This window comes from Cnephaeus nilssonii (genome assembly GCF_951640355.1).
Source record: "Cnephaeus nilssonii genome assembly, chromosome: 3".
Classification (NCBI taxonomy): Eukaryota; Metazoa; Chordata; class Mammalia; order Chiroptera; family Vespertilionidae; genus Cnephaeus; species Cnephaeus nilssonii.
This window is the reverse complement of record NC_137074.1, coordinates 1,689,690-1,715,251: the sequence shown is the minus strand read 5'-3', so window position 1 is coordinate 1,715,251 and position 25,562 is coordinate 1,689,690. Positions and strand designations below refer to the sequence as shown.

Here is a 25,562-nt window from a genome sequence, read left to right as displayed (position 1 = left end):
GTGTTCGACGGGGCCCCCAACGTTCCCAGGTGGTTTCAGCAGGGACCCGCACCCGGGGAAGCACCGCCAGCGCCCGCCCCTACAGTGATGCAACGCGAAGAACACGATCCCCCCCCCCCCATCTCCCATGACACCCTAGAAGCGGTGGGGAGCTGGTTAAGCAATAGGCGGGAGGTCGTGAGCAGCCCGCGTTCAAAGCCCGGTGCCTTGGGGTCGGGAACCAGGCCGTTCGGACTCGTTAGCCACATAACGCGCTGCGTGTGGCCAGCGTTCAGGGCGCCCCCCCGCCCCCTCCTCGGCGCTGAGGACCTAGGGGAGGCGTGAGCCGTGGGGCGGCCCTGGACGCTACAGTGTTACATTGTACACGCGCCGGCCCGGGGGCTGCTCGGCCCGCCTAGGGCCGCGCCCCGCGGCGCCCGGGCCTCACGCCCCAGTTCCTCGCGGTAGGAGCCGCGGTGCGCGCTGGCCAATGGGGAGGCGAGGCCCCCGCGGGTGGGCGGGGCCCGGGCGGCGCGCGCCGCGCTCTCCCCCGGCCCACTTCCGGCGCGGCGCGCAGCGAGCGTGTGAGTGCGGCGTGCAGCCCGCCTGGTCCCTGCGTCGGTGCGCGAGCCCCCTCCGCCATCAGTAAAGTACACCTCCGCCGGGTCTGTGGGGCTTTCGTCTCAGGAGTGGAATGGAGCTCAGGGGGAAGGGGTTCGGCTGCAGGGCTCCTCACCTGAGTTTTCATTGCCGGGGGTGGGGGCGGCCATCTGCTCTTTCCCTTTAACTGAGGCTGATCTACCACTCCTCCTCGCTAAGCTCAGGCCTTTTGTGTTCTCGTGCTGTTTGGGTGGTCCACCTGAGTTGCATTTTTTTTTGTTGCTGTTATGCACCCATTGTCTGGCAGATGGGTGCACTTTTGCACTTGCTTTCTAGTCTCTGTTCCTCACCACGGCCCTCCCGGGCCCCCCCTGGCTCTCTCTTCTCCCTATGTTGCTCCTTTAGATAACCCAGGCCCAGGAGGTCAAGTCCTCAAGGAGTCTAGCTAGGAAGGGACAGAGTTTCACCCCAAACCAAGGCACTGTGGCTGAGGCCTCCTGACCACGCCTGGTGTGGACGCTCTTCCCCTCTTATTCAAACTAAATGCAAAGCTGCGTTTATTTCAGATATTTCCATCCACGTGGCAAATCTGGGGTTCCCATTGAGCTACAATAGCTTTCCCCTCTCGGGGACGATAATTCAGAAATTTTTTCTTTCTCAGATTTTCAATGATTACCATCTCAGTTGTTCCAGTTTCTCCTGGAACATGGCTTGTGTTGCAATCCTGGGTCCACCCCCTCTAACCCTGTGACCTTCAGCAAGTTACCTAACCTACCTAATACCTCATTTAAAAAAAAAAAAAAAAGTATATCTTTATTGATTTCAGAGAGGAAAGGAGGAGAGAGAAACATCAATGATGAGAGTGAATCATGGGTCATCTGCCTCCTGCACGCCCCCTATGGGGTTAAGCCTGCAACCGAGGCAAGTGCCCTTGACCGGAATCAAGCGCAGGACCCTTCAGTCCACAGGCAAATGGCTCTATCCACTGAGCCAAACCAGCCAGGGCTAATGCCTCCCTTTCTTATCTGTACTGCAGGAGTGGGAGTAGTATCTACCTAATAAATTTATGGAGATTAATTCATGATAACCATTTGGAATACAGCCTCATCAGCTTAGATTTTTTTTCAATCCTCACCTGAGGATATTTTTCCATTGATTTTTAGAGACAGTGGAAATGTGATAGAGACATATCCATTAGTGCAGCTGAGCTACATGGGGGAAGCGAACCCATGATCCTTCAGTGCACAGGCAGACACTCTGACCACTGAGCCAAACCGGGCAGGGCTTAGATTTTTACTTAAATGTGTAATCCTAGCATCATGTAAGAAATTAAAGATTGCAGTTTTCTTTTTCCTGTTATCAGTTTGCTTTCTACATAATTAAATGCCTCTGGAAATTAGTACATTAATGTGACAAATTATTTGGGGGGGGTTGGCTTTTTTTTCTGTTAAAATTTATTTCTATCCCTAAAGTATTAATTTAGATAAAAGTAGGTAATAAAATATAACAAGGTAGCATTTACTGCTGCTGAATGTCAGAAATTGTGCTAATTGTTTATAAAAATGTTTTTTCAGTTCATTCTTACGTAGCCTTGTAAGGCAAGTTTTCCTCCATCTTTTAAGATTTGAGAAGAAATTGAAGTACAAATAGAGCTTATCCCAGATCACCCTGCTAACTTCAGTTGAGAGATAGCTGTTGCGCTGAGAATCAAATGCCAGAACTAATGTGAGATGTGTTCAAATTTGATTTTTGCCATCTCTGCGAATTTTCTGACATATTGCACTCACTTCTTTTTTTTTTTTTAAATATACTTTATTGATTTCTTACAGAGAGGAAGGGAGAGGGATAGAGAGTTAGAAACATCGATGAGAGAGAAACATCGATCAGCTGCCTCCTGCACACCCCCTACTGGGGATGTGCCCGCAACCAAGGTACATGCCCTTGACCGGAATCGAACCTGGGACCCTTCAGTCCGCAGGCCGACGCTCTATCCACTGAGCCAAACCGGCCTGCACTCACTTCTTAAGTCGGGTCAGCAAACGATGGCCCCTGTGCCAGTCCTTCCTGTCACCTGTTTTTATACAGCCACCAAATAAGAATAGTTTTCACATCATTAAGTGGGTGAAAAAAATTAAAGGAGGAATGTTTTTACGGCACATGAAAAGTATAAAGTTCACGTTGCCATGTCCATGCCTAAAGGTACTGAAACCCAGCCATGGTTCTTCTTTACAAACCTCTGACCGCTTCCTACAGCCTCTTCCTGTGAGTTCCTGGACATGGCCACAGGTACTTACGCATGCACTGCTGCTGGCTGCTTTCACGCAGGGCAGAATTCAGTGGTTGTGACAGACTGTGGCCCTCAAAGTCTGTTGTCGAGATTTAGAAACAGTTACTTTAAATTCTGGTCTGAACGTCAGGACTCATGTTTCCCTGAGGCTGGGTGATTACTCTAGCTTCTAGATGCGAAGGCTACAGAAGGGTTATTGTTCACGGGAGTTTTGTTGTTTTTTAATCAACTAAGGAGTAAAGTTGTCATTTCACTCCCTAACTTGGCTCTCTAGCCAGTCTGCCTCATTTTTAAAATCCTCCCTAATACCTTAGGAATCCAGCCGTATTTCTCAACTTCCGAATCCTAATGTTCCACAAGTGAGTCGGGGGTAGACATCGAAATTAGGAAATGTGATTTCTAAAGCGTGTGCATTCTGACAGGTCCCTGGTCTTCCTGCAGCTGCATTTTCCTGCTGGAGTCCTGCTGCCGACAGCATGGCCGCCCGAGTGCTTGTCGTTGGCGATGGGGGCAGAGAGCACACGCTGGCCTGGAGACTGGCGCAGTCTTCTCACGTCACACAGGTGCTGGTCGCCCCCGGAAACGCAGGCACTGCCGGCTCTGAGAAGATCTCAAACGCCGGTAATCATGTTTTCAAGTGGGGAGTGATCATTAATAATTATAGATGGTAAACTGTCAGCTACATCTGTGCTTTTGTAAGGTCAGTTGCTATTCAGATTTGAGTGCTTTCCTTAACCTTAAAACCTGTGGGGTGGTTTGAATACTTGCATCTATTGCAAATTTAAGGTATTCTGTTGTTTGGAGTGTAGCATTTCCTTATCTTAAATTATTTTAAACCTTATATATCACATCCATTAAAGTCTCAAGTGCCTAATATAGGTTAAAGGCATTTTAATGTATATTTTTGGACATGAAAAGTTGAGCAATGCCCCCCACCCACCCCCGCTGGCGTGGCTCAGTGGTTGACCTATGAACCAGAAGGTCACAGTTTGATTCCAGGTCAGGGCACGTGCCTGGGTTGCTGGGCTTGATCCCCAGTAGGGGGCGTGCAGGAGGCAGCCAATCAACGATTCTCATCATTGATGTTTCTGTCTCTACCTCTCCCTTCTTCTCTGATATCAATTTTTTTTTAATACATATTTTATTGATTTTTTACAGAGAGGAAGGGAAAGGGATAGAGAGTTAGAAACATTGATCAGCTGCCTCTTGCACACCCCCTACTTGGGGATGTGCCCGCATCCAAGGTACATGCCCTTGACTGGAATTGAACCTGGGACCCTTCAGTCCACAGGTCGAGGCTCTGTCCACTGAGCCAAACTGGTTAGGGCTGAAATCAATTTTTTAAAAAAAGTTGAGCGATGCTATTAAGTATAGCTCCATAATAGATCTCAAGGTTTATGTCTTCAACCAGTAAAAAATGACTTCTTAGGTTACATTAAACTCTTCAGTGGCTTCCCATAGGGCTCAGAATAAAACTCAGCCTCCCCGATGTTCCTTACACAGCCCTTGCGATCTGGCCTCTGCCTGCCCTTCCAGCCTGATCTTTTCTATCTTTTGCGTCCTTTCGCCGCTCTATGCAGGCAGTCCTGCCGGTTTCCCAAGCACAGCTGCCTTGGTCTGTGTATTTGTTCCCACCCCTCGCATGACTGGCTCCTCTGTCCAGGTCTCAGCCTACATGTTCCCTCTCACAGAGGCCTTTCCTAGAGTTCCAAATAAAGCATGCTCACCCCATTTTATGTTTTCAGTTGTGAACCATTGTCTATTTATTTTTACTTTCCTATTGTCTGTCTTCTATCCTCATTTCCTCCCTAGAACCTAAGCCTTTGAATGTAAGCCACATGAGGGCAAGGAACTCGCCTGTCCTGTTTTGCACTGTGTGCACCATGCCTTGTACCCTGTGTGGCACACGGTATGTATGGAGAGAAGACCGTGGCCCAGCCAGCCACAGACTGGGAGAAGATGGTTGCATGCACAGGACCAAAAATAAGATGAAACGATAACTAAGAAAAGGCCTGCCTCCCGGGACCTGAGGTCGGGGTGAGACGTTGTGTCTGCTCGCTCTGGAACGGGCACGTTTCCTCCAGAAGCAGTTGCTGTCCTGCAGGCAGGTGACATCCCAGCCCGTCACGAGGCTGCGGCCACTGGCAGAGGCAGGTTAGGTGCGCCCCTTCCTCTTGCCACCTTCTGCTCTGCTGAGGTCGCTGGCTCTGCTCAGCCAGGGTGTTTGCAGCTGCTAGCCCAGCGTGCGTGGTCCTCCCCCCACGTCCCTGCTCGTCACCAGGATCGCACTGTGTGGGCTAACGACACCAGCTGACAAGGGTGGTGGTCCAGATGCCGGGAAGCGGGAGCAACCTAGAGAAGCAGCCTGACTCAGTGCATGGTTGGCCCTCCTGCCCGTTACTTAGCACTCCATCCGCAAAGAAAGCTGCCTGTCTGACCAGCGGACGTGCACCCGGTCTTAAATCATTCATCTCTTCACGAGGAGCCCCTCCCTGACTCGACCAGAATGGCCTCCCAGTTCACCTCATACCAAATGTGCCTACTTGGTTCACAACTGGGGGTTTTTCTCCTTGAATATTTATTACCCAGCATCCCCCGGGTGGACTATAAGCATCCTGCATGTAGGGACCTGTTTGTGTTCACGTCTTCACCAGTGACCGGGCAGCACCCAGCACACAGCGGTCCTCAGTACATCTGAATGAGTGAAGTCTGAAGACCAGTTTCTGAGTATGTCCTGCGATGCAAGTTTGTTGACTATGCAGTCAACACTGTGGCACAAACACCGCAGTTGAGAAGGTCCTTGGGACGCTTCCTGGTCTTGCATGTCTAACGCTTTGGTTCCGGCTGTCCCGGGAGGAAACATCTGCACCCAGTGAATGGGCGTGACAGCACTTAGTTGAGCACTTAGTTGCAGATGGCAGTAACTTCAAGAATGTCTGTAATGAGGTGGTTTGTCTCCTCTGTTCGCAGCCATCTCCATCGGCGATCACAGTGCCCTCGCTCAGTTCTGCAAAGATGAGAACATCGAATTTGTAGTTGTTGGACCAGAGGCACCTCTGGCTGCGGGTAAGTGTGTTTTTGTTTATTGTCACTGTCTGTCCGGTGCCCAAGGAGCTCGGGGAGCATCGAATCCAGCTCACTTTAGAGATGAGGATTCTAATGAGATACGACATTGGAAAAAGGCGTTCGCTCTCTTGAAATTTATGGGTTTAGGTTGATTTTTCTTCAAGCAACAGAAATGTGATGAATGAGAAATCCAATTTGCAGCCACAGGAAACATTTCATGTTTTTATATGTTCCTATTTAGCGATCCATGTATTTCAATATAACAAATAACTTCGGGATTTGAGTCACGTTTGTAGCATTTTTGTTCCTGTTCTGTAGACAACATGAAAATCTTGCCAACAGTCATGTGCCTGGTCTCCATGGAGCTTTCATGTGACCCCAGTTGTTGAGGGTGGAGAGGCCCCGGAGGGCCTGGCTCAGCGGAGCTGTTCTTTCCCTCGCAGGGATCGTCGGGGACCTGGCGGCGGCCGGCGTGCGGTGCTTTGGCCCCACAGCACAAGCGGCTCGGCTGGAGTCCAGCAAAAGGTTTGCCAAAGAGTTCATGGACCGCCATGGCATCCCCACCGCCCGGTGGAGGGCCTTCACCGAGCTCGAGGAGGCCCGCAGCTTCATCCTGAGGTGGGCGGCCGGCTGGGAGGGCGCTGTTTCCGATGACAGTCGCCTGTTTGGGTCACTCTTATGTCGCCCGTTTGATGTGAGATAATGGGGGGAGGGGCTCGTTCTATTTGGGTTGCCTTTTTCCAACATCAGAAGAAAATGGAATTCTCTGCATGTGTAGTAGATCCTGCGGCCTTGCAGAAAGGTGAATTTATTATTTATTACTGAACAGTTCCTGGGGGAAGAGATGTACTTGGTTTTGCAGTCATGCAGTCTTCTCACAGCCAAGTTGAGGTACACCAAGCATGTCAAACTGGGCCCATGCTGGATGTATACAGTGACAACTTAAGAAACAAGGGTAGGACTTCTAAATAAATAATTAACCGGAGTGAGGAGGCACCACTCAGTGGCCTGTGCCACCACTACTCGCCTCTCAGGCATAAAATCGGTGTTCTTTCCCAGCAGCCGGATGCCTGGGGTATAAGGACTTGGTTACTTACTATCCTTTCAGATCTCCCTCTCCCTCAACAGAAGGAACTACCAGCAACAGTTTCTCATGTGCCCTTGGAGGAATGTCCATGTGTCCATGTTCATATTGCTCGTACACAGCCACATCTTCTACTTGAATGAGTGTATGGTTCACTGCTTTGTCTCTGAAAGATGATTCCATACCCGATTTACAGCTGCTTTATTCGTCCAAAGATTGCATCAGTATGATCTCATAATAAGCGGAGGGGGGAAGGGAGAGGAATTATGTGTGCCATGTGATCACAACCAGAAAGGACTGCATGAGGAAACTGGGAGGTACAGAATGGTGTCAGTTTGATCAGTGATTTCCTCTGCTTTCCTCTCGTTGCTGGAGCACATCATGACGAAATCCCAGAGCAGCTTACATTTTTGAGTTGTATGGGTGTGTGGGTGTTGAGGGTTAACCTGTCTCCACAGTGCAGACTTCCCTGCTCTGGTCGTGAAGGCCAGCGGCCTGGCCGCCGGGAAGGGGGTGATCGTGGCAGAGAGCAGAGAAGAGGCCTGCAGAGCCGTGCAGGAGATCATGCAGGTAGGGGACTCCTGGAGACGGTTATCACCTAGCCACACCCACACCGGGGAAAGCTTACAGTTTTCTACTCTTAAGTTTATAAAACTTTCTCGCGATAAGGAGACCGTATCCAGCAAACACGCAGGTAGGCTATTTTTCATGAGACTGTGTGTTCTGACCCACCTCTGAAAGAGTCCGGCCGCTCCGCACTGATGGCGGGACCTGGGCTCTGTCCTAGCGCCCCTTGTCTGCTGCTGAGAGGTGGGAGGGCCTCGGCCGGCAGAGCCTGCAGGTAAATCCTCAACCACGCCGGGGACAGGAGTCCCCCTTCGTGCTCCGCATCTCGGAGCAGTGAAGCGATGAGTTCGCGGACGGTGCTTTCTTTGTTGATCCATCTTGGTTGCTGTAGGTCCCCTCCTAATAGAGATCTACTTTCACATTCTTTAGTGTAATTATTTAGTCAAACGTATATAATTGTCAGAAATGAAAATGAGAAAGTGAAGACATCTCTTTCCTTTACCTTTCATCTCTACCTGTGCCAGCTCTGTATCATTGCCACTTTAAAAATGGGAAACTGGCCCTAACCGGTGTAGCTCAGTGGATAGCGCGTCGACCTGCGGACTGAAGGGTCCCAGGTTCAATTCCGGTCAAGGGCATGTACCTTGGTTGTGGGCACATCCCCAGTAGGGAGTGTGCAGGAGGCAGCTGGTTGATGTTTCTCTCCCATTGATGTTTCTAACTCTCTATCTACCTCTCCCCTCTTCTCTGTAAAAAGTCAATGGAATATATTTTTAAAAAATAAATAAATAAAAATGGGAGACTGAACCACGTCTAGCACGGCCAGGGGTGAACCTGAGGTGGGGTGGTGAAGGATTAAAGAAGACAGACAAGAGAATACAGTTGGGGCCAGGTGGATCACTGTGCCTGGATGAGGACACAGTGACAGCCTGTAAGCGAAGCTTTATTTTATGTCAGATCACACAGAGCAAAACAAGGGGAGTGGTCAACATGCTTACAATGTTCTTGCGAGTTTCAAATCTATTTCTTACTCAAGCCTTGTTTTGGCAGCACTTTGCACCTCCACAGCCCGTTAGCTACCTAGGAACAAGGGAGGACTAGAAGGTCAAGCTTACTTGTGCTGGAGGGCTCTGCCCTCCAAGCTGGGACTTGTTTGTGGCTCTGCCACAGGTCAGTCGAGCTTAACCCTATAGCCGCTCCCTGCAGGAAACATTCCTAGATCCCTTGGAGGCTTTCAGAAAGGGAGAGGGAAAAGACAACACCAGGCATTGGCCTATAGTACAGATGGTAGGAAGTAACAGCCAATTAAGTAAATGTTAAGAGCTTACAACTTACTTTTGTACTTTTTAATCCACAATAAGGATAAAACTTTCGGAGCAGCTGGAGAAACAATTGTCATTGAAGAACTTCTTGAAGGAGAAGAGGTTTCTGTAAGTATGTTCATCCTCTGGACCCTTATGGGGTATTGGGAGCTAGGTTATCTGACCGCTGGGCCTCAACACACTTCGTTTATTCCGGGTGTTTCATTGGAAAGCATAAACCCAGCAGGAACAAAGGAGCGCGTTTGTGTTTAGTGTTGGGGATGCGAGTGAAACAAGGATTTACCCTCTTTTACTCCCCAGTTCTCAGTAAGGGACTTGGACTTATATCAAGTGTTATTTAAAGGGAGGAAAGGTTGAAATATTGTACTCTGAGAGGAGTTTGATTTTGTACCTAACCTGATTCTTGATGTACGCAGCTTAGGGTTGTGTTTTAACTTGTTTTACTTTGAAAAAAGAAAGCTCCCTGTAAGAAAAGTTAGGGTTCACGCTCCCCTTGTTAATGAACTTTGTACTTCCTGGGTGAGAGGTGAGCGGACTCTTCTGTCTTCTGTGCAGTGTCTGTGCTTCACCGATGGGAGGACCGTGGCGCCCATGCCCCCCGCGCAGGACCACAAGCGGCTGCTGGAGGGAGATCGCGGCCCCAACACAGGGGGCATGGGGGCCTGCTGCCCCGCCCCGCAGGTGTGTCTCAGCTCCGCGGAGGCGGTCGGGGGGCTGGTCTTCTCGAAGGGCTCTGAGCAGTGCTCTGCTGTTTACGGTCATTTTTAACTCTCAGAGGACACCTTTCCTATTTCGTAAGAATGAAGCTAGGTACCGACTTGATAGGGCCAGTAGGGGGGATTTTAAAGGTTTATGGATTTAAAGTGATGATTTTCTTTGTCCCCTTTCATTGTCCCGTGTGCCATGGCCTACAAGATGACTTTTTAAATATCGGTTACATTGGCATGCTTGCTTGTTCCCCAGGTCTCTAAGGATTTGCTGCTGAAGATTAGAAATGCCATCCTTCAGCGGACAGTGGACGGCATGCAGCAGGAGGGCACGCCGTACGCAGGTGCGCGCAGCCGGTGCTCTCGGGCTGCGCGGCTTCACAGGCCCCGTTTCCTCCTTCACCACCTTCCGTTGACCCCGTCGGAACGGTTATTACGGCCCTCTGTGCCCTTGAGTGTCAGAAGGCTGTGTTCTCATTGCCGGTCACAAGAGTCTTCATTATAGATTTCCCCTTGGAACGCAGGTGTTCTCTATGCGGGTGTGATGCTGACCAGGGATGGCCCGAAGGTTCTGGAGTTTAACTGCCGTTTCGGGGACCCGGAGTGCCAGGTGGGTAATGGTTACAGATAATACCAAGCATTGCTTTGTAGAAGATGTGAGTTGTTTTAATCCCGGAGCTTAGAGCCTTCAGATAATTACCTTTGAGAAATACAGTTGACTCAGAACAACATGGGTTTGAACTATGTGGGTCCACTTAAATGCAGATTTTTTAAAATAAATACACAGTCAGCCCTCCCTGTACCTGGGTTTTGAATCTGTAGATTCAACCTACCTCAGGTCCAAACGGCACTTTCAGTGCGTGGTTGCAAGTCCGCGGATGTAGAAGCCTGGCTGTATGCGTTGATCTTCGCCGTGTCGTATAAGGGACTTGAGCATGCACAGATTTTTTTAATCTGCGGCAGGGTCCTAGGACCAATATCCTGTGGATAGCAAGAGACGACTGTAGTTAGGTTTTGGGGAGTCATAAACTATATGTGAATTTTTGAGGAGGGGTCAGGGCCCCTCGCTCCGTGTTCATTCCATGTTCGTGGGTCAGCTGGGTGTGCGGGTTTGCCACGAAGCCAGTGAACAGCGTGTCTGAGAACTGAAACTCCTCCCCGTTGCCATGTGGATTGTGTTTTTCTAGGTGATCCTCCCGCTTCTTAAAAGCGATCTGTATGAAGTGATTCAGTCCACCCTGGATGGCCTGCTCTGCGCAGCTCCGCCTGTTTGGCTTGAACACCGGGCGGCTGTCACTGTTGTCATGGCAAGTCAGGGGTATCCCGGAGCCTACACCAAGGGTGTGGAGATAACAGGTGAGCGCTGGAGGGCAGAGCTGGTGTCTGCCGCAGCAGGCTCCCTCCCGTGCGGCTCTGCTCTTTTATTTCCATTCTCTCTGTTCTTAAGGGTGTAAGCCATCAGAAACCTTCCAGGGGCTCTTCTCATCATCATGTTGCTGTTGGATGTGGGTGTTCAGATACCCAGAATTACTGTGTTTAAAGACTGCAATCCATTTCCCTCTCTGGGCAGGAAAGACAGATGGGCCTGGCCGTGCGCCAGGAAGATAATGGGACTCGGAGGGTTAGGAGAACATTAGTGTGAGCTACACCGATGAGATCAGTGTCACGCGTATGATCTCGGAATGATCATAAATGGATCCCCCATTTGCACTGCACTCCATCGTCTCCTGGATGACAGAATTCCAACGCCTTCGGAAGAATGTGTTTTCAATGCAGTGACCCTATTGGTTATTTTAAAAAGAAAGAAAGCAAGCGCCTTTACTTGGGTAGCTATGATAAGAGAGAAATTCCTTTACTTTTAAGTAAAAGATGTGATCAGATTTTGATTTGCATTTCGTTTGAATCAAAACAATTTACAACACTAGTCAAATGAAATGGAAAAAACTTCCTGGTAGTTCTCAGACTGTTCTTGGGAGAAGTGTCTGTTTACTATTATGTTGCATTAATGCCTTCCTGATAGGATTCTTGTGCGGATTCGTTAAAGTGAAATAAAGATTTTATTTCTAAGAAAACTTGTGGGAATGACAATGAGCTCATCTGTGTAGAACGTTTTCACTGCAGCTACTGAGCCCAATGTGCTGTCCCACAGGGGTCGCCGAGGCCCAGGCTTTGGGGCTGGAGGTGTTCCAGGCAGGCACCGCCCTGAAAGACGGCAAAGTGGTGACCAGCGGAGGGCGAGTCCTCACGGTGACGGCCATCCGGGACACTCTCGTCGCAGCCCTCGAAGCGGCCAAGCAGGGACTGGCTGCTATAAAGTTTGAGGGCGCCGTCTACAGGAAGGACATCGGCGGCCGCGCCATAGCCTTCCTCCAGCAGCCCAGGTAATGTCCTGCGGGGCTGGCAGCTCGCGGGCAGGCAGAGAGCACACAGTCCCACTGGCCCTGTGCTCCGGCATCCCGTGCTCTTCTCCCTGGGGGACTGACCAGATTTTGATTTGCATTTAGTTTGAATCAAAACAATTTACAACACTAGTCAACTGAAATGGGAAAAACTTCCTGGTAGTTCCCTCTGAAAAGTCCAGTAAATAACAGTGATGTGAAGGATTTTTTCACATTATCCACTTTAAACATATCCAGTCATTTGTTATTCATCAGTAAAGCTAGCGAAGACATTCTTATTCCGTGAGTTATCATATATTTAAATGTGACTGCTTGTGTCATTATTCCTGGTTTTGTCGAGGAATTCAAGATGAAACTATTGGTCATCCATTTTTGTGACTTAATTTGGTGAAACTATCCACTTGGGCAGTCTTCTCTGTCACTGCATTTCCATCTGTCACTGAAATGGATTTTCACCCTTATCGATTCATTTATTGACATGTACAACTATTCCTTTGTGAAAATCAATAAACTTTTCGTCACAAGTATGGGTGTTTTGCTTTCTTAACTGAATATCAGAGTTACTATTCTTTTTGAGTTCAACTATGAAAAATAAATAAGTTTTAGGACAAAATAAATGTTTAACAATTTAATTCAAACTATACTGCTACTTGTAGGGAAGTTTTTTTAAAGTTTAAATACTAGCTTTTTTCTTATATAAGAACATTAAACTGCCATGATAAAAATTTATCTTTTAATTTAAAATGAGTAAATTCCATTGGAATGACCTATTTCAAGGGACTGCAATCCTTTTTTTTTTTTTAATGAACTTTTTGAAAAATATGTTTTTATTGATTTGAGAGAGACAAAAGGAGAGAGAGCTAGTTCGAACCCACAACCCAGGCATGTGCCCTGACCGAGAATCGAACCGAGGCCTGGTTCATGGTTTGGCGCTCAACCGCTGAGCCACAGTGGCTGGGCAGGGACTGCAACCTAAAGATGAAGGTTTTTTAAACCAGTGGAACCAAGTATATTCTTACCGCTGCACCTTTTTTAAAGCCTCACATATTTCTCCGTGTGTCCCTGCATCCCACGAGGCCCGCGTTCTCGTTTTTGTAAGGCGCGACCACTGAACCCACAGTGCGACTCGAGCTTGATTTCCTCATGTGCCGCTCCACCACGTCGGCCCGATACAGAAGGCGGAGCGCCAAACCCCGTTATCATGCTGTCTCCATAGTGTTCACCTTTTGCGTAGCTGTCCAGCTATCAGGAAACACAGTTCTCTTTTACTGCAGTGAGAGCTGTTTCATTTAAGGATTTCTGTGTCCAGTTCTTAGAATGCTAATTTGTACTTTTGGGACTTAGTTTTGACACTCCTTTCCTTCCCACACCAGCACAAGAGAAGGCTGTGGCGCACTGTCGGCATCTCCCCTGTGCGAGGAGCTGATGGAGGACTTAAGTTAGAGCAGTCCTCCTGGGCAGTGATGGCACGGGCTCCTCCCCTGGGGCGGTCCTCAGTTTACCCTTACGGTCATCTCCCCTGACTTGTCGGTCATGGCCTCGGTTTGGTTTTGTTTTTCTAATTCTTTAGGGGTCTGACGTACAAGGACTCGGGGGTAGACATTGCAGCCGGAAATCTGCTGGTGCAGAAAATTAAGCCTCTAGCCAAAGCCACCTCCAGACCAGGTGAGTCCGGCCCTGTCCTTGGCGAGTCCATCAGCTTTGACAAGCGCTCTGGACTGATTGGGGCTTTGTAGTTTTCAAAGAATAATATTCGAAATTGATGCCCTGGAAGCCAGACAGACACACAGTTTTCTGCTTTCTTACCTCATTGCCCTAGCCAGTTCAGCTCAGTGGGTGGAGCATCGGCCTGCAAGACTGAAGAGTCCCAGGTTCGATCCCCGGCCCTGGTTCAGGGTATGTGCAGGAGGCAACCAGTCAATGTGTCTCTCTCACATCGATGTTTCTCTCTCTGACTCACCCCCTCCCTTCGACTCTTTCTAAAAAATCAGTGGAAAAATATTCCCCGGTGAGGAGGAACAACAACAAAAGAAAGAAAAACCATTTCTTATTTATGATGATAAACTCAGTGAGATATGTCTGTCCCTTTAATATTTAATTACCGGTCGGGCTTTAGGCACGTGCACTCTCGCGTTCTCTGGACAGGCATGGACAATGTTCTGTGTGCTCACGTTGCCCTGACCTGTGGAAATGCATCCACTAAGGAGTTTCCTCCCGGCAGGCTGTGAGGTGGATCTCGGAGGCTTTGCTGGTCTTTTTGACTTGAAAGCAGCGGGTTTCAGAGACCCTCTCCTGGTCAGCGGGACAGATGGCGTCGGCACGAAGCTGAAGGTAACCAGACACCTTTGTGAACAAAGGCCTCGCGTGGAACAGAGAGAGGATTGACGTATTTTCCCCCTTTTGACATTCAAGCACTAAAAAGAACCATATAATAGGACTAAAAGATCTACATGTTTTATAGCATAATGTTGAGGCTCTATCTGGATGGAAGGGTTACTTAAGGGGGTACTTTGGACCAAGTAACATCAGAATTTAGTGTTCTTTGTCTTTACTGTTCAGAGCAGCTAGCCAGAAGTTGAGCGTATTTGCGCCTCCGCTGCTGAATTGACGCGCTGTCATTTGGAGCTTAATCTCCCACGGTGTCTCTGCTGCTCCTAGGTTGCCCAGCAGTGCAACCAGCACGGGACCATTGGCCAGGACTTGGTGGCGATGTGCGTGAACGATATCCTGGCCCAGGGGGCGGAGCCCCTCTTCTTCCTCGACTACTTTTCCTGCGGGCGCCTCGACGTCAGCACCGCCGCAGCAGTTGTCGCCGGCATCGCCGAAGCGTGCAGGAAAGCTGGGTGTGCCCTCCTCGGTACGAGCCCCCTTCCGTGACGTGTCCTCCGCTGTGTGTTAGCCCGTGTATAAGTGGGATCGGTACCAATACAGCCAAGACCACATATCACAGGATGAGGCCAGGAAAGTAGAAACCACACTGAGAGAACGTGGCCCCTGGTGTCCTGGCGCCTCCCCAGGTGCTTCCTGGGCTCACATTCCTGTGCCGGCCGGGCCTCCCCTGTCGCCCTGGTCGTTGGCACCTTTGCATCCCATCTTTCTCGGTGGCCTCTCGGACAGTCGGGGTGGGTCATGCCCTCTGGGCAGGCAGGTGGGTTCTGGGCATGCTAAATCTTAACTTTTCCCACAGGAGGGAAACAAAATAATAAGTGCCCATGGTTTATAGCAACACTAGTGGCCCGGTGCACGGATTCATGCACATTGAAAGGAAATAAATTAGAAGAAATATTTTAATGTTACTATTTGCCCTTTCTCTATAATAGAAGTGTCAACCAAATTCACGATCGACAATGACAGATCGAAACACACACATGCGATTGGCGCCAGCAAAGTTTTATATGTGTTGTGCATGTGTGAGTCAACTTAGCCTTTTACAGATACAGAATAAACTTGCTTAATTAGACCTGCTTTCTGATTTAGCTAAACTTTTTCCAGCCCAGTGAAGCACCCCAACTTCTCTTTTAGGTAGTTGTCAGCAACACAGCGGTAAATATCAACACGAAGCAGATTATTATTGTAGATCACGCAGGGAGAACAAAGGGTAAAATATTTAACTGCAGCAGTGTTTGACTATATTCTGCGCAGTGAGAAAACCTGAAGTCATTTTCAAGGTCCACCATTTCTTCTTTTCAGTCGGGTCAAGTTTCTAAGCTTTCTAAAGCTCCGTTTTCCAGCTAATGAAAAGAAAATAGGATTCCACCGAGTCTCCTATCTACCTACTGCAGGACTTCTGTGAGGATCAAATGAGATGAGGAATGAGAAAACGCTTCACAGACATTTGGTTACAGTGTAAAGTGTTTCCACTTGGCTAGAAAGCAATTCGTGTTCCTGGGCTGAAGAAACTGCAAGGAGGCTAGTTGCTAGGGAGAGGAAGCCAGGCATTGCTACGTGACATCATTACCCGGGCCCACAGCCACCGTTTCTGGGCTGGGCTGGGCTGGGCTGGGCTGTGGGCTGCATGCTGCATTCTCAGCACTGTCAGCTGTGATATGGTGGGGTGTCGCTCCAGGGTGGTGATGGGGCCTATTTCCCACTTGAGGGAAGCCAAGTGTTGCTCTGTGGGCACCAGATCCAAGGTGCCGTTTCTCTGTAAATGGCCAATGCACATCACAGCAGCTCTTGCATTGAGTGTCTGCCCCCTGGTGGTCAGTGCGCATCATAGTGACCAGTCAGACACTTAGCATATTAGCCTTTTATATATATAGATTACATAAATGTGTATGAGACTTGTGCAGAATGAATCCAGGTTGACCAAGACACAAAGCTACCTCTTGGTATTACCATTTCTGTGGACAGGTCCGTTCCAGAAGCCAAAGTTGCCTTTGCAGCCATTTTCTAGGACAGCCTCTGATTTGGAGTCTGAGTGACTAGACCCCGTCTTTGCACGATGTTATCCTGAAGTGACCTGTGGGTGCTTTTCAGGCCGGGGCGTTTGGCGTTGGGCGGGCTGATTCATCGCTGTCTCAGCCTGTACCATCATCTAGAACAGCGGTCACCAACCTTTCAGACCTCGCAGACCACCAGTGGTCCACGGACCACCGATTGGCGACCGCTGCCCTAGAACATAGGTAGAGTGGCTGTAAAGATCAACTGCAGGGAAAGCATTGCCGAGACCAAACTGCTGGGACGTGACGTTTTATTCATCGTCTCATGCAAACGATGTTTGGAGGCTGCCGCGCCCTTTTTGGAAATTAGCGCGATTTCCTCTGAAATCCTGCTCGGTTAAAAGTGCTGCTGGGCAGCCCACAGGGTGCATTGAAGGGATGTTTAGGATTACCGCACGGGTTTAATTGTAGCTGGTGTCACTACTTCCCTGGTAGATGCATAAATATTACAGTCTCCTTGTTCTCGTTTGGTCTTCCCGCCAGGAGGGGAAACAGCAGAAATGCCGGACATGTATCCCCCTGGGGAGTACGACCTGGCCGGGTTCGCCGTGGGGGCCGTGGAGCGGGACCAGCAACTCCCTCGCCTGGAAAGCATCGCTGAAGGGGATGTTGTTATTGGAATAGCGTCATCTGGTCTCCACAGCAACGGGTTCAGCCTTGTGAGGAAGATCGTAGCGAAATCTTCCCTTCAGTACTCCTCCCCGGCACCCCACGGCTGCGGCGACCAGACCTTAGGTGAGCGCTCTCGTTGGAAACGCCTGCTCGGAGATGTCTGAGCGCCACTGAGCGGGCAGCCTCTCGGGGCTCAGCTGCAGCAAATGGCACTGTCCGGTGGTCCTGTCTGGACCTGGTTCTAGAACTGGGGTGCCTGCACGAAGTCACGAGCATTCTCTACTCCATTTTCATTTCACTGTTTTAGCGTTTTTTAAGGTATTTGTATTGATTTCAGAGAGGGAGGGGGAGAGAGAGAGAGAGAGAGAAACATCAGTGATGAGAGAGAATCATTGGTCAGCTGACTCCTGCACGTCCACACTAGGGATGGAGCCCACGACCTGGGCATGTGGCCTGACCGGGAATTGAACCGTGACCTCCTGGTTCATAGGTCGATGCTCAACCCCTGAGCCACCGGCCTGGGCATTTTGTTGTTGTTTTGTGTTTGGTTTTCTATTGACTGGCTACGTTTTTGTCTTTTCTCTCCAATATCCAGGGGACTTACTTCTGACTCCGACCAGAATCTACAGCCACTCCCTGTTACCTGTCCTGCGTTCGGGCCACGTCAAGGCCTTTGCCCACATCACCGGCGGGGGGCTGCTGGAGAACATCCCCCGGGTCCTCCCTCCGAGGTGCGGGGTGGAGTTAGGTGAGCGCGCTGGAGACGCTTTCGCTCGGAACCGTTAGGAGAATAGATACGCTGGGGGCACTATGGCTGGTTAGTGCACGTGTGATTACCCATGCAACATTCTTATCCCTGTGGTGTCTGGGGGAAAGAACAGGGCTGCCCTTTTTACCTCTTCTGCTTATTGGCCATGTTTGTAAATCGTGACATCCTCCCGTGTGATTGTCTTATAGCCGGTGAAGTGCTGTTAGGTCCTCCGGGGGTGGGTCGTCTCCAGCTCTGCCGTGTCGGACCCAGGAACTTGCAGGGAGGGCAGGGGCAGCCCTGGCTAGTCCTCTGCAGGGGTGAGGCCCGGACCAAGGCGTGCGGGAGGAGGCGGGCTGAGAGTCATTGTGCTTAGAAGGGAAAGTCATTGTGCTTAAAAGTCCCAAGTCAAGCAGGGGAGGGATGGCAGCATCCCAAACACAGGAGGAGGAGGAGATTTGGAGCAGGAATTGGAATCCGTGTTTCAGCTCTTAGGGTGCTTATTGCAAGGAGTCTGTGATGAGAAGTGAGGTCAGATCGAAGGTCAGGTGGGTGCTCGTATGCAGGTAGTCGCCTCTAACGCCAAGAGAGTGGAGGAGCCAGAGGTTGTCCTCAGTGTCTGGCCTTGGCAGAGGTAGGGTTACTGCAAGAGCCGTCGGGGAGTGAGCCCTGTAAAAGTATCAGCCCCAGCAGGGACTTGAGCGTGACCCCGGTCGGCCGTGTCAGGTGCTGCGTAGCTCTAGGGTGAGGGCCAGGATAGACCCGTACATCTCAGAGGGGTCAATAAGCAGCTTGACAGGGGGAGAGATACAAAGACCATGATAGAGAGCACTGACTCAGAAACTGATTGGTTAAAGGGGAGGGAAATGACTTCTGCTCAGAGCAAGGTGAAGGACGGGGTGTCCCCGGTTTTTACAGGGGAAAGAGACAGGCAGAGCACGTGGGCAAGCTGTCCGTCAGCTGCACACACTGGTTTGAGGGGTAGAAACGGATGCCTTTCCCAGTGAAGGCAGACGGGCTTAGTGGCCCGCGCAGGCCTGGGCTGGCGGCTTGAGGTGAGAAATACACACGAAAGCCGTCAAGGTAGAAACAGGACGGGGACGGCAAGCAGGACGGAAGGAGAAGTTGAAGCTGGTTGTGTCATTTTCCTCCCAGAGAAAGAGCATGCGTAGCCTTGGAGCAAGAACAGAAAAACATGAAGTGATGGGGCTGGTGGGGTTGGGCTGAGCGGGTGGGGGTGCGGGTTTGTAGGTGTGCTGAGCTAGCCCTTCTGTCGGAGCATACGTGAAGCTGGGAGAGTCCGAAGAGGCACCATAGGAGGCTGTGAAAGCGAGGAAACGGGCGGCGTGAGCGAGGAGAGTGGTCAGCGGGATTGCGCCTCTCAGGAAGCGGAGAGAAGCTGGGCGGGGGCGGCACGGACCCCCTTCAGTAGCAGTGCAGCGTGCAAGGGCCCACGGGTTAACGTAGTGGTTTAAGACACCCCTGGGGAGCGAGGTTCCCAGTGAGGATAAGCAGAACCTTAACCCTTCGCACTCGCTTGCTTTTTTCTCGATTCCTTTATTCTACTCGGGATTTAATTTTTAAAATACCCCAGATTTTACAAAGCACGGCAGTAGAATAAAAAACTGGAGTTTCTTTTCATACAAACTTATTTATTTGGATTTTTTTATATTTAAAATTATTGATACATTCAAAGAGTATAAAAAGAGCTGCTACCGATGCTAACCGTGTTGAGTCACACTCGACATCCGAGTGCAAAAGGTTAAAGAAGCACTCATCCTCTTGAAGTCGTTCTAAGCGGTGGCATGCTGATGATGGAGCGAGAGGCTGGGCTTCCGGGGTGTCTGCCAGTTCCTGCGGTGTCAGCCTCCCTCCCTGGCCACTTCTTAAACGGCTGGACCGGCTGCCGGCACCGGCGGGCGCGAGCACCACTGGCTAAAAAGGACAGTGCTCGCCACCCAGGAACTGAGCGTGGGTGTGGCCATATTCCTAAAAGCCGTTTTTGGTTTGTTTGAATTACGCAAATGTCTGTCCGATACAAAGGACACTCGGTCCCTGCTTCAGCCTCTGAGGTTACCCACCGCGAGCCACGGTGGGTAATCAGACAACGCTTGCCGTTTCCAGATGCCCGGGCCTGGAGGGTCCCCACGATCTTCTCGTGGCTGCAGCGCGAAGGACGCCTCTCGGACGAGGAGATGGCCAGGACCTTTAACTGCGGGCTCGGGGCTGCCCTCGTGGTGTCGGGGGACCTGGCGGAGCAGGTGCTGAGGGACGTGCGGCAGCACCAGGAGGAGGCCTGGCTGGTCGGCAGCGTGGTGGCCCGCCCTGAAGGTAGTCGCTGCTTATTTAGCTCTCGGCGTGTAACCCTGAGTGTGCCCGTCCCACCTCACACGCTGCCCGTCCACCTCTTGCTCCGGCATCGCTGTGGCACAGTGTAGCCTGACCACAGCCACACGGTGACACCATGTACCGCTTCGCTTCTGCCGCGGGGCTAGGCCTCCGTAGCAGCCGCACAGGCACCCCCCACACACACACACAGCCGCGCCTTGGCCGGGGTGGCGGTGGGGGGAGGCCGGGGAGTGAAGCGCCGCTCCGGGGAGAGGGGAAGCTGTGCTGAGGCGCCGTCCCAGGGCCCAGGGCGTCGAGCCCCGCTGCCCGCCGTGGGCGCCGGTTTCCCCGCCCCGCCCTGTACTGGCTGCGCTTCCAATCCGCACGCTGGTCCGGGGTCGCTTCCCAAGACCTTCCTCGGGCGGCGGTTTGGGGCTCGGCTCAGACCCGGGAGTGGTGAGCGAGCACCCTGCCCAGCGCTCTGCTTGCCCGGGGGCTCGGTCACCGGGCCGGCAGGCGGCAGCGTGGCAGGACCCACTCAGAATTCTCCACACATGTCAGGGAGTGGGGTTTTGTCTCCGCCCCTCATTCCTTTGTTGTGTCGGTTTCACGTTAAGGCAGTTTCTCCCAATACCGGGAAAATGAGCCCACGTCCTTCAGCTCACGTGGCAGTAAGAAAGGCCCTCTCTTTGCCCGCGTCCTGTGTCCGAGCTCTGAGTGGCTTTGCTTGGTCCCATGCTTCCGCGGGAGCCCGGGGCTCCCCTCTGTCGGATGAGCGGGGCGGGCGGGGTGGAGCCCTGGCAGGCAGGGCTGTCGCCACTGGCGAGGTCTCGTCCTGTGCTACAGCGTCCAGTGCGTCCCCTGAGGAGGCTTCTCTGAATGAGTGGTGTTAAGTAACACAAGCTGTTGCTTTAGTCCTCGCACATCTTTTCCGAATAAAATGCAGCGTTCTGAAGTGTTCACAGACCCTGTCTGTCCTCTCTGTTAAGTCATGGCTGTGCTTGCTTCTCTCCTGGTGTTTGAACTGAAGGTTCCCCCCAAGTGAGAGTCAGGCACCTGCTGGACGCCCTGCGGCTGAGCGGGCCCGCGCTGCACAACGGCTCCGTGCCCAGTCCCTGCTCGGCCCCGGAAAAGGCCAGAGTGGCCGTCCTCATCTCCGGGACAGGTGAGCTGCGGCCTCCCCTTTCCTACAGCGCTGCAGGCGCTCTCCCCCCACCCCCTTTCCCCCAAAAAACCTCAGGGGCGGGGTCACGGAGGGGTGTCATCTCTGCAGCCCCCGGGAATCTAGTCAGTCACACAGCACAGGGGTCCCGTCAGTGACGGACTAACTAGGTGCCAGGTGGGGGCTAGACTTCTCTGCGAGGGACCACTTCGTACGTTACGTAAATGCCTAACCACTACGCTGAACCCCTGAAACCGATGTGGTGTGGAATGTGAACTGGAACTGAAAAGGGGAAAGGTTTTAAGGGCACAGGTCTCGTTAAGAAGTGTGAGCTTGCTCTGCTTTTCTTTCTCAGGCTCCAACCTGCAGGCGCTGATAGACAGCACCCGGGAGCCGAGCAGCGCCGCCCACATCGTCGTGGTGGTCTCCAACAAGGCCGCGGTGGCCGGGCTGGACCGAGCGGCGCGTGCGGGCATTCCCACCCGGGTACGGCCTGCGTGTCCTGCCGCGGCTGGTTACACGTGTCTTCCGCGCCCGCAGGCCTGGGCTCGGGCACGTGGCCTCGGGATTTCTGGGTTTGGGGGTGCTGGGCCGACCTTTCTGCTTCGTCCCGTCCATTCCCTACCTCTTTCTTCGCGCGTCTTCGCACGGAAGGGGCCGCGGTCTGTGGAGAGGCCGAGTGTGGAACGGTTTGTGTCCTCCATTGAAACAGATCGTGCTTCTGTTTTTCTACTCCAGGTGCTTAATCACAAGTTATATAAAAGCCGTGTCGAGTTTGACACGGCCGTTGACCAGGTCCTCGAAGAGTTCTCCGTGGACATCGTCTGCCTGGCAGGGTTCATGAGGATCTTGTCTGGCCCCTTCGTCAGGAAGTGGAACGGTGAGCGGAGCTGCCTGGCGCCACGTTGAGAGGCCTCGTGAAAGTGGCCTCAGGCGGTCAACTGGCCAGGCCACCCCAGTGGTGTTTCCGTGACACTGACAGTGAGGCACGGTCACAGTCACTTCCTTCGCCTTAGCCCAGAGCATGCCCAGGGAGACTCAGGGTCCTGCTGTCACCCGTCCCTGTGGCCTGAGTATCATCGCCTTTCTAACAGAGCGGGCCGTTTCCCACACACAGACAGTGCTTCCTCTTCTCAGGCCATGTTCGGAGGAGGCCTTTTCACTTGTCTGGGAGCAAGAGAGTGGCTCCCCGAGCCCCCCACCCGCTCCTCGGGCAGTGCAGGCGCTGCTGGAGGTGTTTGGGGGGCCGTTGTGACCAGAAAACAAAATGCCTGGGGTCACTGCCTTCCCCACAGAGGTTCCCCTGCGTCCTGCTGTGTGTGGTGCACGTTTGAGCAGTAAATGCGCTTTCCCTCCGAAGGGTTTATGTTCCCCTGAGAGGACGGCGGCGTGCACGCCATGAGCAGGCGGGGCCTTCGGTGCGAGGCGCGGGGCTGAGCCGGCATCTGGCCGGTGGGCGTGCCACTGGTCCCACTGGACACTGCGAGGGTTTGGTGTGTCTCCCAGTGTGCGCCAGCGACACGCTGCATTACCTTCCAAAGCCCCAGGGCCCACAGAGACCGCCCTGCCCCGCCCCGTCCCCGTCCAACCTCAGTCACTGCTGGTCCCTCAGCGAGTCCTCAGCCGTGCAGAGCAGGGACCTGCCACCCCCGCCATCAGAGCCTGTGTTTCCCTTTGCCTTCTCTGTCTCTGACGAAGAAAAGACCCTCCAGAGAAAGCCTGCCCCCACTCCTGTTCCCGCCAGGAGAGCGCGCCGTCCTGTAACAGGACACGGGACGTTTCCCTCTGACCCTGTGCTCGCCCTCCCAGGGAGAATGCTCAACATCCACCCGTCCCTGCTGCCGTCCTTCAAGGGCGCCAATGCCCACGAGCAGGCCCTGGACGCCGGCGTCGCGGTGACGGGGTGCACCGTGCACTTTGTGGCTGTGAGTCTGTCTCCTGTGGCTGGGGGTCGGGGGTGAGTGGTACCGGCTGGAACGTCGGGTTCACAACGTTGCTTCCTTTTCCAGGAAGACGTGGATGCCGGGCGGATTGTTTTACAGGAAGCTGTGCCGGTGAGGAGGGGCGACACCGTGGCCACCCTGTCCGAGAGGGTGAAGGCCGCGGAGCACAGGATCTTCCCCGCCGCCCTGCAGCTGGTGGCCAGCGGCGCCGTGCGGCTGGGCGAGGACGGCCGGCTCCGCTGGGCCCAGGAGCAGTGACGCCGCTCGCACGGTCCCGTGGTTTTCTCACGTCCTCAGCCCAGAAACTCGCCGTTTCCTCTTTGGCCATTTTTTAACCGATTGTTACAGGCTGGGCTGGTGGGCACCCCGGGACATGGAATGTTGCCTCCAGGGGTCGGTAGGGTTACCTGTTCACGACCTCGTTCGGGATCCAGCTGGTCCTTCAGAATTCCTCCCACTGTCCGCCAAGCAAGACTCCGAGCTCTTCGCCTTCCTTCCCTCTTCTGGCCAACGTCACCTCCGGGGGGCTCCCCGGCCGGGCCGCTGGCTGGCCACACCCTTTCCTCACGTCCACTGGAGGCAGCAGGCCGTCACTAAACAGAGGCTCGGGCATCCGCACTCAGGTGCCTCGCTTAGGAACTGTCGGCCCTTAGGTTCTGGAGCGTTCACTGGATGTTAAGCCAAACCCTGGCCTGTGAAGTTCATAGAGAAAAAATCTCGTGCTTTAAAGGTAGAGGCCAGTGCCGAGAGGTAAGTTAGACCAGCGTAAGCTTCAGACGTCGGAAGTAAGCTCCCAGCTCCCTCTGACGCGGCCGCCACTAACGGGACCCTGGCTCCGGGGGCACCGCCAATTCCATGTCTTGGAGCCGGAAGAACCAAAATGTGTGTGAACATCGGATTGCCAGAAACCGCGCACACAGCTGGAACTGGCAGGGGTGCTATGACAAGCAAGAGTCGGCCTGACAGCCCGTCTTGTGAGGAGTATTATTTGGACATGTTGCATGTGTTCATAATGATACAGAGAAAGGTCCTTTAAGCTATGACAAAGCCATAACAAAAAAGGATAAAAACATGTCAATATTTTACTGGTGTAATAAACACGGACATTTTATTCTAGATGGCTTTGTTTCTGTTTGTGTAAGCAGGAGTGAAACCTCAGCCCCTGAGCACACTGTGTTCAGGTAGGAAGATAGGGAGACAGGGCTGGGGGCGGGGGGGGTCCCCATCATCAGTGAGCCCTGCAGGCTACACACAGCAGTCAGAGAAAGGATTCAGGTGTGAGTTCAAATGTCCTCAAGAGGAATGTTATCTCTAAGAGCGATTTCGTCTACAGGTTCCCTCTCAGTTTTTTACTACAGTTTTTAAATCCTTACCCAAGGATATGTTTTTTTTAATATATTTTATTGATTTTTTACAGAGAGGAAGGGAGAGGGATAGAGAGTTAGAAATACCGATGAGAGAGAGACATCGATCAGCTGCCTCCTGCACACCCCCCACTGGGGATGTGCCCGCAACCAAGGCTCATGCCCTTGACCGGAATTGAACCCGGGACCTTTCAGTCCGCAGGCTGACGCTCTATCCACCGAGCAAAACCGGTTTCGGCAAGGATATGTTTTTATTGATGTGAGAGAGAAACATCCATCGGTTGCTTCCTGTACACCACACACACACACACACACACACACACACACACACACACCAGGGATTGAACTTGCAGCCTCGTATGTGCCCTGACTGGGAATGGAGACCGCACCCTTTTGGCACACGGACGCAATGCTCCAACCGCCTGCGCCACCTGCTCAGGGCAATGCTTCACTACCTTTAACTGCTGTACAAACTTAAGTAACTCCAGTACCAGGCAGTAGTGTTTAGTTACACTGCGCTTAGTAATGTGCTGCTAGTCACTCATCACTTCTCTCCTGGGCCCCTCTCTCCGAGCTAAGTGGCCAGAAATAGCCCAAATCGTGGCGCAGGGAGAGGCTGGCAAGGGCCCTACGGACTCCACTTCCCGTGGGCACTCGGCCTGTGGCTGCCCCACAGCCAGACGCACTCTGGTGAGCTCTCCCTGCGGGGAGCACGCCCACCCTTTCCCTTCTCCCACAGGCGCGCATCTAACCTCCCCGGGACCCCAGGGGAGCGGTGGGCAGCAGCCGCTGGTCCTGGCTCACCCAGACCTTGTCCCCAAGGCCCCGTTCCTCTGACTTCTCCGGGAGCCAGAGCAGCCCAGCCTGGCCTCCTGCTGCCTCTATGCCCTTGTTGCACTGTCCTGAGTGTGTTTTGGCTTCGGTCAGTAAGTTCTTGCTTTTCTAAGAAAAA

The 25,562-nt window shown here is 52.3% G+C and overlaps 1 protein-coding gene across 7 annotated transcripts; it reads left to right on the top strand.

Moving 5' to 3' along the window:
• The first annotated feature begins 541 nt into the window (after positions 1 to 541).
• GART (phosphoribosylglycinamide formyltransferase, phosphoribosylglycinamide synthetase, phosphoribosylaminoimidazole synthetase) lies at positions 542 to 24,352 on the top strand. 7 transcript variants are annotated; one of them, XM_079765983.1, is made up of 22 exons: positions 542 to 644; positions 3,289 to 3,487; positions 5,837 to 5,932; positions 6,376 to 6,550; positions 7,475 to 7,586; positions 8,945 to 9,013; positions 9,461 to 9,586; positions 9,869 to 9,956; positions 10,137 to 10,222; positions 10,800 to 10,968; positions 11,762 to 11,993; positions 13,582 to 13,676; positions 14,233 to 14,342; positions 14,670 to 14,868; positions 16,937 to 17,188; positions 17,661 to 17,813; positions 19,938 to 20,144; positions 21,172 to 21,306; positions 21,659 to 21,789; positions 22,042 to 22,183; positions 23,113 to 23,228; positions 23,313 to 24,352. In XM_079765983.1, the coding sequence occupies exons 2-22, from the start codon at positions 3,343 to 3,345 to the stop codon at positions 23,502 to 23,504; spliced, it is 3,030 nt and encodes a 1,009-aa protein (XP_079622109.1). In that variant the 5' UTR covers positions 542 to 644; positions 3,289 to 3,342; the 3' UTR covers positions 23,505 to 24,352. The 7 variants fall into 7 exon arrangements, with proteins under 7 accessions (XP_079622109.1, XP_079622110.1, XP_079622111.1 ...); XM_079765984.1 differs by having other exon boundaries at positions 544 to 644; positions 3,308 to 3,487; XM_079765985.1 differs by having other exon boundaries at positions 547 to 624.
• Positions 24,353 to 25,562: the final 1,210 nt, after the last annotated feature.